Source organism: Eschrichtius robustus, chromosome 2, assembly GCF_028021215.1.
Source record: "Eschrichtius robustus isolate mEscRob2 chromosome 2, mEscRob2.pri, whole genome shotgun sequence".
NCBI lineage: Eukaryota > Metazoa > Chordata > Mammalia > Artiodactyla > Eschrichtiidae > Eschrichtius > Eschrichtius robustus.
This window is the reverse complement of record NC_090825.1, coordinates 136,588,788-136,602,601: the sequence shown is the minus strand read 5'-3', so window position 1 is coordinate 136,602,601 and position 13,814 is coordinate 136,588,788. Positions and strand designations below refer to the sequence as shown.

Genomic DNA, 13,814 nt, shown 5'->3' with positions numbered 1-13,814 from the left:
CATTTTAAAAGCTCATAGAGAGCGGACGGAGACAGGCGAGAAGGTCATGAGCTCCTGGGGGAGAAGGGGATTCGTTGCAGTCATCTGGCAAGGTAGAGCTTGCCACCTTCCCCGGGCAAGGAGTCTACCCCTTGAGCCCGAGTTTTGTGGATTCGGTTCATCCCAAGTCACCCATGCCTTGAGGCATTCTCCTTCCTCTTAGAGAGCAGCCTCCTTGCTGGGTTTCTCTTTGTAATCCTTTCTCCCCCAGACAGCTCATGCCAGCAGCCAGCCTTTCTAAGCTTCATCCTGGGCTCTGGCCCCTCATCTCAGACAGAACTTTCCCAGTTCCATCAACCCCCAGCACCTCCTCTTCCTGGCTGCTGCCCCTAGAGTTGTCTTTCCCCACCTGCCCGGGCCTCGTGGGTGAGCCCTGAAAGTCCAGTTGGTCAGTCCAGCAGCCAACCCATGGGTTGCTGGGGAATTCACCGTGGTCCTACATCCCTGCCGAGGCCCAGCACCCACAGATGATAAGCACTCTCTTGCTGAGCAAACCCACTGTCTGATGCCTCCAGGTCTCCAGAAACTTCTTTGGGTCCCCTTAATTTAGGAGTTCTCCTGGGGCTACCCAGGTTGGCTAGAAAATGAGTCGTTTTTAATGCTTTGAAGATTAGGAATGTCAGATTTAAAAATGTAACTTTTAAACAGTAAGATCTCTATAAAGAAGTGGTTCTCAAGCCCCTTTTCCTCCTCTCCATCAGAGGACCTTTAGCGAGTCTGGACACATTGTTGGTTGTCACAACTGGGGAAAGGGGTGCTGCTGGCCTCTGGGGGGTAGAGACCACGGATGCTGCTCTGCATCCTGCAATGCACAGAGCAGCCCCCACAGCAAAGAAGGATCCCACAGAAAGTGCCAGTAGTGCTGAGGTGGAGAAATACTGCTCCGAGTCGGTTAAATAAACATCCCTGTAAACAGAGCACTAAACGGAAGAGCTACGAGATGGCTAATCTCTTTCTACCATCCATTGAAAAAGGAACATTACGACCGGGAGAAAAAGATGCTGTCATATGTTATCACCTCAGAGCATCATAAAAAAACGCTCTTCAAACCACTAGCTACTGACACTGACTCATTCAAGTTTCTACCCCAATATTCTATCCATAGCCAACTCCCTCCTTGATAAGGAGAGGTAGGTCATAAACTTCAGCCATTCTTGGACCACCTTTATGATTTGTATCACATTCATAAAACACCTCTACTTTCCAAATTTTTTATTGGCTTTCTTTATTTCAAAAGGAAAATGTATGTTACTGGCACTGTGGGCATCCAGAATCACTGCCATATGTAGATTGCCACAGATTTATGGCAGTATTACTTTCCATGTATAAATTTCATAACAGTAAAATTAATAAAATGAAATCAAAACAGTTATTATTTCATTCTAACTACAGACTTACTTGCCAAAGCCTCCTCTGTGTTGAAAAGTTAGATAAATAAGTGCTAGAAAAAAGTTAATGAGGGCTTCCCTGGTGGCGCAGTGGTTAAGAATCTGCCTGCCAATGCAGGGGACACGGGTTCCAGCCCTGGTCTGGGAAGATTCCACGTGCCACGGAGCAACTAGGCCCGTGAGCCACAATTACTGAGCCTGCGCGTCTGGAGCCTGTGCTCCGCAACAAGAGAGGCCGCGATAGTGAGAGGCCCGCGCACCGCGATGAAGAGTGGCCCCCGCTTGCCGCAACTGGAGAAAGCCCTCGCACAGAAACGAAGACCCAACACAGCCAAAAATAAATTAGTTAATTAATTTAAAAAAAAAAAAAAAAGTTAATGAAATACTAAGACATTTCCTCGTTAGATTTCAAAGAATTGCAAATGGGAATGACTCCGATTCAATGTAAATTAACGGGGTGCTACTTTGGGAACCCTGGTGTAGTGAAAACCTCATGAGGGTTGGTGTCTGGGGCCTGGGTTCCCAAGTCCTAGGATATCCCATGTACTAGGTGAGTGGCCTTGGAAAAATCTCTCACCCTCCCTGAGCTTCATCTTTCTTATGAGGAAAGGACGATCACCCAGCTAACTTCCCAGAGCTGTGAAGAGACAAATAAAATAATGTAAATAAATGTAGTTTACAAACACAGTAAAGAATTATTATTAAGAGGAGTATTGAGTGGTAGTATAGCACTCTGCAGCCAGACTCCCTGGGTTTGAATCCCCTTTCTGCCACATACTAGCTCTGTGAACTTGCCTCAATTTCCCTATCTATAAAATGGGTATGAAACATGACCTATCTTATAAGATTGTCATGAGCATTAATTAATACATGGAAAACACTTATAACTGGACCTAGAGAAATGAAGTATTAAAGAATTAGAAGGAGAAAAATCCCTAAGGGTTCAGATTATTACTTTTCTGTTCTCCCCAACGTTGTGGGAAAGTTATATTTAAATTTCCTGAAAAACCCAAATGGAGGGCATCAGGATAGAATAAGGGCCAGACGCTGAGTAATCACTCATGTGGACTGACTCAGAAGTTTCTAGTGTGAGGTGGAAAATTGCCGTGCTTCCGGAGGCTAGAGAAAGAGAAACCCTCCATGTACCTCCCTTTTGAGAAGCTGCCTTGCAGGAGGTTGCACAGGGTCGCTGGTCCACCTCCTGTGAGGTCTGTTTATTGTAAGGCTTCCTCAGCAGAGTTCTGCCTTTTAGGTGCGTAAATGATTACGTCCTTAGGGATGGGTGACTCCCTTCTAATGGTCCAGCCCCCACTAGACATCCCAGGAGCAATGAAGAGTTGCACTTAAACATGGGGATTAGATTCTGAGTTAATATCACTCTTCTGAAGAAGAGCGAGAAGAGGGATCTTGTTACTCGCCACTCTAATTCTATGACACTAACCGGTGACAGCATGGAGAGGCCACCAAACAGCTCCCTCTCTTTCCTCATCCCCAGGGAACATCCCGACCAGAGCAGAACCGGCTTTGGCAGTGAGAGTCTTCTGCTTCGAGGCTGCACCATCAGAAACACCAAAGTGGCTGTTGGCATTGTCATCTACGCAGGTAACTGTGCCTGGACAGCTTCCTGTGTCCCTGTCCTTTATCCTCTCTCCTCCAAAACCTCCTCCAAATTTATCTTCAGTCAGTGGGAACTTACATCAGTTCTAAGGGGTAGAGTCATGTGACTTCCCTTTTCTCAGCTAAGCAAACTGAGGCTGGAATCACAGCAGCTCTCTTGGTCCACAGAGACATAATTCAATTCCAAGCTACTGTCACTCATCCAGACAAGACAGGGAGGGGCACTCATGCTCATGTATCCCTAACACTTTTGTGACACTAACCATAGGTGGGATGAAGAGTATCTTCTTGAGCCTGAGGAATAACCTCACCAAACTTAGCAACTTCACCTCGTGTGCCTCAGTGTCCTCATCTATACAATGAAAAGAATATTTGTATCTGCCCCATAGGTCCCCCATGAGGGTCCAGTGACCCAGCACATGGAAAGAACCCAGTACTGTGTGTAGCAAGTGAGGGCAGGATGGGTTTTAGTTGTTGTTTTTGCAGTTGTTTTTATTATTATCTTTATTCATTTTGTGGCTCCATAGATGTTGGTCTGTCTCTCCTTTGTACTTTGATTTTGCTTCCCATTGAAAAAAAGGTAACAGCAGCACTTCTCACAATGATACCTGAAGTATTGGAGGGAGGTCTTGGGACTGCTGTATCCCCAGTACCTAGCACCTGGCACTCCGTGGGTACTCAGTACGTGTCTATTGTTATGTGAACAACTGCAGACTTCTTCTGTAGAGGAAACACAGTCTCCCTGGAGTGTCTGCCTTCCCTGGAAGTCTCCAGAATACGTTTCCCTGGATCTTCCACTCACTGGGACACCTTGTAGTATTTCATTTGCTTGTTATTTTGTTTGATTTGATTTGTTTTGGTCGAAGTAGACTCCCACTTTGCCACTGTGGAGAACAGTATGGAGGTTCCTGAAAAAACTAAAAATAGAATTACCATATGACCCAGCAATCCCACTACTGGACACATACCCTGAGAAAACCATAATTCAAAAAGACACATGCACCCCAGTGTTCACTGTAGCACTATTTACAATAGCCAGGTCATGGAAACAACCTAAATGTCCATCGACAGATGAATGGATAAAGAAGATGTGGTACATATACACAATGGAATATTACTCAGCCATAAAAAGGAATGAAATTGGGTCATTTGTAGAGACATGGATGGACCTAGAGACTGTCATACAGAGTGAAGTAAGTCAGAAAGAGAAAAACAAATATCGTATATTAACGCATATATGCGGAATCTAGAAAAACGGTACAGATGAGCCGGTTTGCAGGGCAGAAATAGAGACACAGATGTAGAGAACAAACGTATGGACACCAAGGGGGGAAAGTGAGGGGGGGGGCAGTGGTGGTGGGATGAATTGGGAGATTGGGATTGACATATATATACTAATATGTATAAAATAGGTAACTAATAAGAACCTGCTGTATAAAAGATAAATTAATCAAATTTTTAAAAAAAGAAAAATATGTTTTTTAAAAAGTTGTGTCACAATCTAGCTGGCTTCCCCTAATTTGAGGGAGGGATGTTATATTTGTCAGCATAGGTCACTGCTTTCAAGGGTCTTTGGCAGTGGAGTTCAATGCCATCTGGTAGACCTACTAGACATGAACGCTTCAACAATCCCTACTGCACCAAAAAACCTGCATAGACATGGATTTGCTTCTCAGCCTAATCAGAAACAAAGGTCGGAGTGGGTGATGGGAGTGGTCTGTGAGGAGGCAGATGGAGGGAGAGTTAATCATGACTCTGAGGACTCAGGCTGCCTGGGGCTGAATCACTCCCTGGCTGCAAGTTCCTGGGAAGCTGGTTCAGTTTTCAGCACAAGGAGCATTGATAACCCCTGCCTCCTAGGGTTATAAAGTTCACAATGCCTGGCACACATTAGGGTCTCAAAAAATGTGAGCAAAAATGGTACAAATTGTGTTTAGTGTTACTGTCTAGACCAGGGGTTCTCAACCTCTGCACCATTGCCATTTGTTCCGGATTGTTCTTTGTGGTGGGGGCCATCCTATAGGGTGTTTAGCAGCACCCCTGGCTTCTGCTCACTAGATGCCATTAGCACCACCTCCTCAAAGGTGACAACCAAAAATTTCTCATGACTTGGCCAAGTGTCCCCTGGGGAGAATGACTGGCCAAGAGCTACATTCTCTGCCTTGATAATACAGATGGACAAAGTAGGAGCACCTCAGAGTCAAAGGCCAAAAAAAGGACAAGTGAGCTTTCCAGAAGGAAGAGATTCAGTGTAGAGGTATGCGCTCCTCACAGCAAACATTTATTGAGCCCCTACTGTGTACCGGAAACTAATTTAGGTACTTTGTGTATATCAGTTCACTCCCCCACCCCAAAACACACAACGATTATATCTCATTTTGCAGATGAGGAATTGAGATACAAAAGGATTAATTCCCCCAAGGTCACATGTCTCCTGAGATTAATTCCCTATAACCCAAGGTCAGGTATCTGCAGAGCCAAGCTCTGTCGGACACTAGAGCCCACATTCTATCCACTACACCGTGCTGCCTCCCCCTTGAGCCCAAATTTTGCCAAAAGAACAGGCGGATCTTAGGAAGTGAGGAAGCAGGTGGGTGAAGGGGGTGGTCCCAGGACCCCTTGTATGGGGTGAGCCTGGGGCACGCAGGAACCGCAGCTGTGTCAGCCCCTGCGCAGGTGCAGCAATTTGAGTAATTTAATAAGCCTAGCATGCTCACTCCTACGGTTTTGTTGCCGCTTTAAATCCACAAGGCCACCAGCTAAATAGCATTAAACCACACACTGCTGGAGCTGATATATTGGTTTTCTCTAATTTTGCACAGAAAATATGTGATGGGTCTCTTTTAATTTGACTGCTGAGGGGTACAGCGTGGTAAATAAAATTTGGCAGCCCCAAAGGGGAGGCTCTGTTCTAAAGACAAAGGCTCAGCTTGACTCTCAACTCTTGGCTGGGTGGTTTGGGTTCCACGAGTTGTTGGAAGGAGAAATAGACTGGGAGTCAGAATCCTGGGTTCTCCATGTGGCTCTGGTGTCAATTTATTCTTTCATTTGGAGCGGGTCTCTTCTATGTTTCAGTCCTGAATTTCTCTAATTGGAAAAAAGAAAGGGGGGGGGTGCCTGAATGAGCTCAGTAGTTTTTAAATTTTACTGTCTTTTCTTTAAACAAAACTTTATGCAGAACTCCAGGGTAGGAGAGTAGCTGCCCAGAGTTAATGCTGGGGTGGAGACCTTTGGCCACTACCACTCTTGGACAAGCACGATGACACCTTAGGCAAAGAAGCAAGCGTGATAATCACTGGCCTCAAGCACAGTCCTGCCACAGGGCCTTGGCACATACTGTTCCCCCAGCCTAAAAACCTTTTCTCCCAACCCTTCTCTCTCCCTTCAGGTCTCCCTCAAATGTCACCTCCTCTGAGAAGCCTTCCCTGACCACACTCTCTAACACCATCTCTTATTTATTAACCCCTTATTTATTGTTTACTTCATGGGACTTATGGCTAACTGTAATTACCTTATTTACTTGTTTCCCTGTATATTTTCACCACATGGTGAATCATCTGTCTCACCACTGTATCCCACCACTGAGCCGATAACAGCCCCTCTGCGCAAATTAGAAAAAGATGGCCCTTCCTCAAGACAGCTTACTGTCATTTGCTGCAAATGTGTCCTAGTGGACTTACAGATCTATGACAGCTACAAAATGAAGGCTACCTCTCGAGTTGTGCAGGGCACAGCCTGTGCACAGTAGCTCTGTCCATGCCCACCAGTGTCTGGCAGGTAGGGGATGTTCAGTAAAAACCTGCTGACCAATTGTGTGAGGTCTCTCCGGCCATTCCCAGAACCTCCCTGCAGCAGGACAGATTCAGGTTAGAGAATGAAGCTTCTCTTGTATCGAAATCTCATGGGAGAAGAGCCAGAGGCAAACAGGGGCCAAGGACTGACGATCTCATTTCTCTCAAAGGCCATGAGACAAAAGCCATGCTGAACAACAGCGGCCCGCGGTACAAACGCAGCAAGATCGAGCGGCGCATGAACACAGATGTCTTCTTCTGCATCGGGATCCTCTTCCTCATGTGCCTCACTGGGGCTGTAGGTATGGAATGTTCTGGAAAGGACAACCCCACAGTCATCTTCTGTTTCTTTGGGCGAGTTGCTGCAACTCGGAGCCTCAGTTTCCTCATCTAAAGAAAGAGAAGCCTCAAAGAAAGCCTACTCTGTACTTTAACAGGGTGCCAATTAAGTACAAATGCAGATGACATTCTCCTGAAAGTCGCATGCACTCTAAATCTTAGGAAGAGCATCTGTCATGTATCTGTCCAAGAAATACTTCCTGAACCCAGGCACCCCCTTATCATGAAAGGGTAACGAGATGAATCAATCACAGGACCGGTCCTCAAAGAGCAGGAAGGTCCTCATAGTCTAGTAGGAGGAAGTCCAACCTGAGAACAGAATCAATAACACCATCTGTTCCCCTCAGTGAGGGCGGCACCAGGTACTGTGTTCATTTCCTAATGCCACTGTCAAAAGTCAACACAAATTAAGTGGTTTAAAACAATGCTAGTTGACTCTGTTATAGCTGTGGGGTTCAGAAGTCCAAAGTCAGTTTCACTGGATTAAGACCAAGGTGTCCTCAGGGCTGGAGATTCCAGGGGGAGAATTGGTCCCTTGTGTTTTTCAGTTTCTATTGGCTGCCTGTGTTTCTCCCTTTGAAGCATCTTCTTACATCTTCAAAGCACATTACTCCAATTTCCACTCACATTTCCTTCTCCTTGTCTGTGGGAGTGTGGCCCTCTGCCTCCCTTTTATAAGGACACTTGTAATTCCATCATTGGGCCTACCTGGATAATCCAGGCTCCTCTTCCCCATCTCAAGACCCTTAACTAAATCACTTCTGCAAAGTTCCTTTTGCCATCTAAGGTAGCACATTCACAGGGCCCAGGGATGAGGACGTGGACACCTTAGGGGGCCATTATTCAGCCCACGACCGGGATTATGGGAGCATCAAGGAAGAAAGTCTTGCTGGAGCTGATTCCCAGATGCAGTAGGTGTTCACCAGAGGAGGGAGGTGACAGGAACAGGATGGGGCGGGCAGCTGTGAAAGGAAAGAGAGAGGTCACTTTACCCCAGGGATAGCACAAGCAAAGCACAGCAGCAGGAAGGAGAGTCATGTTATGCAGAGGAGTGTTTGGCCATTTGGTGTGCCAAGAGCAAGGCCAAGGATGGAGACCTGATTAGAACTGGGCCGTGGCCAGGTTCTACAACAGCGAGTTGTAGACACGAGTGATCCGGAGCCATTTCAGTGGATCCTCGGAGGGTAGGGGAAGAGGGGCCCTCACTCTTACCCACTCTCCCCCTCTCTGGCTTAACACTAAGGATGGTTCTCAGGACCCTAAAGGAGACCCCAAAAAGAAGCAGGGAGGATCAGAAGGAAGAACTCGTACGCTGAGTCCAGAACTCCCTGCCCACCCCACGCCAGTGAGCAGCTCTGGCGTTTGCGCTTTACTTGCTTTTGTCCGAAATCGCACCCATCACTGTTTTTAAAAGACAGTGTCCAGGGAGTCCCCTGGTGGCCTAGAGGTTAGGATTCTGTGCTGTAACTGCTGTGACCCGGGTTCAATCCCGGGCAGGGGAACTGAGATCCTGCAAGACATGAGGTGCGGACAAAATTTAAAAAGATTAAAAAAAGACAGTGTCCAAAGTTTAAGATCTTCCTAGGCCCACAGAGATTTTCTGTGTCACCACAGTGAAGACAGTGGGATTCAATCTTGTGCATGGCCTGGAGTTTTGAATGAATATGCTTCCCAGATGTGTCTAATGGCAATCCAGGTGAGGGGCTCATGGCTGGAAGGGCAGCACCTGCATGGGACGGAAGCAGGCAAACAAGAAAACCAACTGTTTGTTTTGTGGGCCATCCCTGTGTCCCCGGAAATGCTGCAGAACTGTCAGCTCTGCTTCGGGACAGGTTTTTCAGGGGACGTCAGATCTGGGAGGGACATTGGATATCATCTCACTGCGTCCCCAGGGAAAGGAAGTGAATGATTAAAAGGTCACTGAGTTAGATAAGGTACAGGCCAACCAGAAGCAGCTTGGTAGATTGCCCAAAATAATAAATACATGGAGAAAGTAATTGGGAGGGTCAGGATTCTATTCTGTCTGAGAATAACACAAGCCGCTGCTGGCACCAAATCAAACACAGCTCCCACGGGAGGTGAAAGCTCTCGAATGAGCACCATTCAGGGTCATTTATCACATGTTTGCTTTAATTGTGCGAAGATGGTGTTTCTTTTTTGTTTGCCCAGAATGTCCTCCCCAGGTCTTTCTGATCACCCAGTACCCACCTGGGCTTCAGAACCCCTCCAGGCCTCCTCCTCCATGCAGCCTGCTCTGACTTCTTTCATGGTCTGTAGCTCCTCTGAAGGCCAGTAACCCTTACTCTGTGCCTTACATTTGGCCCTTAACCTCACATCTGTAAGTCTCCTTTCTTCTGCTGTGTCTGATGGTATGTGACCCAACCTCCTGTGCAAAGAAGTATCTTAGGGACAGGGCAGGAACCCCTATGCCTTTTATTCCCTATAGTCCCTGCCCTGGGGCCAAGAGCATCATACACATTAGGTTATCCTGTTCTCAACAACCCCATGGAGAAGGTATTATTACTAATTGACAGATGAGGATGCTGAGATTCAGAGAGCTCGGTGCGAGGGGCACTTATCAATCCTCACTTGATGGGTGTTGTTATCCCCATTTACAGTTAAGGAAACAGAGGGTTCAGTCTGCATCTGGCGCTGTCACTATGGGTTCTTATAGTGTTCCAGGATCTGGCACAGCACCCCTCATGCTAGGTGGGATTTGTATCTTTACATCGGACTCCCTGACTTGGGAGGGAACTCCTCAAAGACAAGAAGTAGGACCGACTCCTTCTTGAATTAAAAAATTTTGGATAAAAGGAGGGAAGGAAGGAGGCAGGGAGGAGTGAGTGAACAGAGATATGGATGGACGGATGGATGGATGGATAGATGGATGCATGTATGGATGCATGGACGGGTGGATGGGTGAATGGGTGGATGGGTAATTGGATGATTGATTGGATGGATGGATGGGTGGATGGATATGTGCATGGGAGAGAAAGACGGACTAGAATACAGGTCTGTCAAGACTTCCCAGCCATGTACTTTCTACCACACAACTGAAAAAAAACTCTTGCCCCTTTCTCACTTTCCAACCCCTGAATAACAAGACTTCAAAAAAATGTAAGTAATCCCCATGCTAGTCTCCTCTGGGAGGACAGACTTAATGCCTATCAAGAGATTGAAGTGTAGTATATATGGAGGACCACTTTAGAGCTAAATGAATACACACACACACACACACACACACACACACACACCACACCCCTATGTTATATAGAATAAGGATGGGCTCCTCCAAAGCCCACTCATTTCTGGCAATAGGTCAAGGAAGGGCTGATGTAATTGACCAATTTAGGATTAATTGGAGATTTTGCCTCATGCCTGGCTTTGCCTCCTCTTAGGTCACAGCCTCTGGAATGGAACCTTTGCAGAACACCCTCCCTTTGACGTGCCGGATGCCGAGGGCCACTTCCTTCCCCTTGCCCTTGGAGGCTTCTACATGTTCCTCACCATGATCATTTTGCTCCAGGTAGGGGGCCCTCTGTAACGTGGGACTCAGAAGACCCGTGGCCAGTATCTGCACAACTTGGCAAAATAAAGAAAAATCAGCGCTGGCCCCGTGAAAGAACTAACTGGACTGAGATGGGGAAATGTTTATCGCTTTCTTATGGGTCTTTGAAAGTATTCACAACTGGGATTATGCCAGGACCAGCCCTGCCTTGTGGAGGGGACCTTGGCCTCAGATAATAGCAGAGGAAAATATTTATCAGGCTTTTCCATTTAAAAGTAAGATTATATTTTTTTTTCCCCCCCTCGGGCTGCTGGTGTCCCAGAGCAATGCAGTCTCCCCAGTGACCAGAGTTTTTTGTTTTTTTTTTTTCCATTTTTTTATTTGAATTTTATTTATTTTTTTGTACAGCAGGTTCTTTTTTTTTTTTTTTTACACATCTTTATTGAAGTATAATTGCCTTACAATGGTGTGTCAGCTGTGATCCACGTGTGCCTGTCACTCTGCCAGATCTAAACAGGTAAACCCTTGTGGGAACCACAAAAGATAATGCAGCACAGAGAACTACAGAGAACTTTCAGACCCCAAGCACTGAGAGAAAGAAACCACAGGTTAGTGTTTTCTCATTTGAAAGTTTGAGATGGAAAAAGAGAACCGGCACTATATAGGAGGAAAAATACAAAAACATAGAGCACCTACGAGAGAGGTAAGAAAGGCAACTACTGTAGGTAAACACCTGCAGTGAAGTATAAAGAGACAGATTCAAAAAATCCTCAGGCTCTATAAGTAATCACAGTCTATGAAAAGATAAGGCAAGTTGTAGTTTTGTTTTAACAAAACCCCATCTATGTTTGAGTTCTTACAGTATTTGAGAGTGTTTCACTGTCCTCTTACTGATGAACCTTTTTCATTCATTAGTTCGTTCATTCATTGAGCACAGTAATCCTTTTAAAATGTGAGTCGGGTCATGCTCTCCTCTGCACTGAACCCTCTGGTGGTTTCACATCTACTCAACGTGAAAACTGAAGCTCTGACTGCAACCAACAAGGTCCTAGGTGATCTGGACCCCGACTCCCTCCTGGACCACATCTCCGAGCTGTTTCCTGCACACTCACACACAGGCCTGCTGACTCTCACCCCCGCCCTGTAAGCACCCAGCCACCCATGCGCTGCCCGGAACCCTCCTCCTTCCACAGATAACCTCACGCTCACACCCTCATTTCTTCAGGTCTCTGCGCAAAGGTCATGGCTTATGACCGACTCCCTCCCAGCCTTCACCCTTTTCACTTTTCTTTACTCTTTTTCATGAGACTTACCACTACCCAGTATCTGTTTATTTGCTTGTTTACTAGAATGTGAGGTTTTGTTCTGCTCACTGCCGTTTGCAGGACCTAGAATGGCATGTGACACATAAAGCACCTGATAGGTACTAGGTATTGGATCAGTGGGCAGTGATCAACAATGAGTCTGAATAGGAAACAAACTTATGGTTACCAAAGGGAAAAGGTGGGGAGAGAGATAAATTAGCAGTTTGGGATTAGCTGATACACACTACTATATATAAAATAGATAAACAACAAAGAATCTACTGTGTAACATATTCAAAACCTTATAATAAACCATAATGGAAAAGAATATATATATGTATATTATATACATAAAACTAAATCACTTTGCTGCATACCTGAACCCAGCACAACATTGTAAGTTAACTATCCTTCCAAAGAAAATGAGTCTGAATACCTGTCAAAGTGGGCAGCAGTCTTTGGTGGCATAGAGATCCAAGGGGCATCAGGAGACTCTGGACGGAGGCATCTAGAGCTCCTTACCTCCTTCTGGCTCACTCATTAAACAAGCAATGGTGAGTGCCTACCCCGTACTGGATACCTCTGGTTGAAGAAGGCGTATCTCTTTTTCAGATGACCCTAAGAATGCCAAGGGAGGCATGAGGTCATTTAACCTTTAATTTCTCAGAGAAGGTCCATCATGTGAGCTGACCTGAGCTTTCCATGAAATCGCTTTGCTACTCCCATCACCCAGTGAAGGTTCTGAGTTGGAGGACCAGCCCGCTTTCTGATACGATGGGAATTGATCTCCCCACAGATACTGATCCCAATCTCCCTGTACGTGTCCATTGAGCTGGTGAAGCTCGGGCAAGTCTTCTTCCTGCACAACGACCTTGACCTATATGATGAAGAGACCCATTTGTCCATTCAGTGTCGAGCCCTCAACATCACCGAGGACTTGGGCCAGATCCAGTACCTCTTCTCTGACAAGACGGGGACGCTGACCGAGAACAAGATGGTGTTCAGGCGTTGTACCATCATGGGCCACGAGTATTCTCACCAAGAAAATGGTACGAGGGCTTCCAGGGGCTCCCACCCCTCATCTAACGGAATTGCCCCTGCTCTCCTGAGAGAATGGTGATAAAAACCATTATCCTAGCTCCCAGCAGAGGCTGGGTGGCTCTGTGGGAAGTAGCTTCCTGCATCCCTGTGGCTTCCTTGTCACAGATCAATGCTGTTCTTATCACTTGTAAACTTTCATTTGTTCACAAAGGCTATCAGTGATCTCCTGTGTGGTAGCCCTCCAGTCGGTTGATCTTTGTCCTTGGTTGATCTTTGTCTGGTGCCATTTACACACAGGATTTTTATCTGTCAGGAATGCACTGGGGAAATGTCCAAATTACGTGCCAGTCATGCAGCCAAAGTTTAAGAATTTCTCAGGTCCCCTTACCTGACAGGACAGGCCCAGGCGTAGGCACATGGTGAGATGTGATACATCCAGGAAATGCCCTCCATGCTAACTGATCTTTTAGATTTTCACTGACGCAAAGCTTTGCCTTAGGGGATGTGGCTATAAAATGCCTGGAATGTCATCTTGCATAGACTGAAGGTGGCCGACAGAGCTGACTGATCCCCTCAGCTCCCTCCCCCGACAACACACACACACACACACACACACACACACACACACACACACTTCCTAACTAGGAGAAGAAACGCACAAGAGCAGCATTCATTCTTTTGAGTGGGAGGCATAGAGAAAGAGAAAAGAGGGGATATTATAGGCGGTCCAATCCCCTTTGCCACAGTGGTAACCATTTACATGGAGCTACTAATCTCTTCTTAATAA

General features: G+C 46.3%; 1 protein-coding gene across 3 annotated transcripts in view; it reads left to right on the top strand.

Moving 5' to 3' along the window:
- ATP10B (ATPase phospholipid transporting 10B (putative)) overlaps window positions 1-13,814 on the top strand; it is a 118,517-nt gene that overhangs the window by 41,459 nt on the left and 63,244 nt on the right. For 2 of the 3 annotated variants that reach the window (XM_068534578.1, XM_068534580.1), the window contains 4 exons: window positions 2,923-3,029; window positions 7,006-7,137; window positions 10,573-10,700; window positions 12,783-13,035. In XM_068534578.1, the coding sequence (XP_068390679.1) occupies window positions 2,923-3,029; window positions 7,006-7,137; window positions 10,573-10,700; window positions 12,783-13,035 (620 nt within the window). The remainder of the gene's footprint in view (window positions 1-2,922; window positions 3,030-7,005; window positions 7,138-10,572; window positions 10,701-12,782; window positions 13,036-13,814) is intronic. The other variant, XM_068534579.1, reaches the window with a different exon arrangement.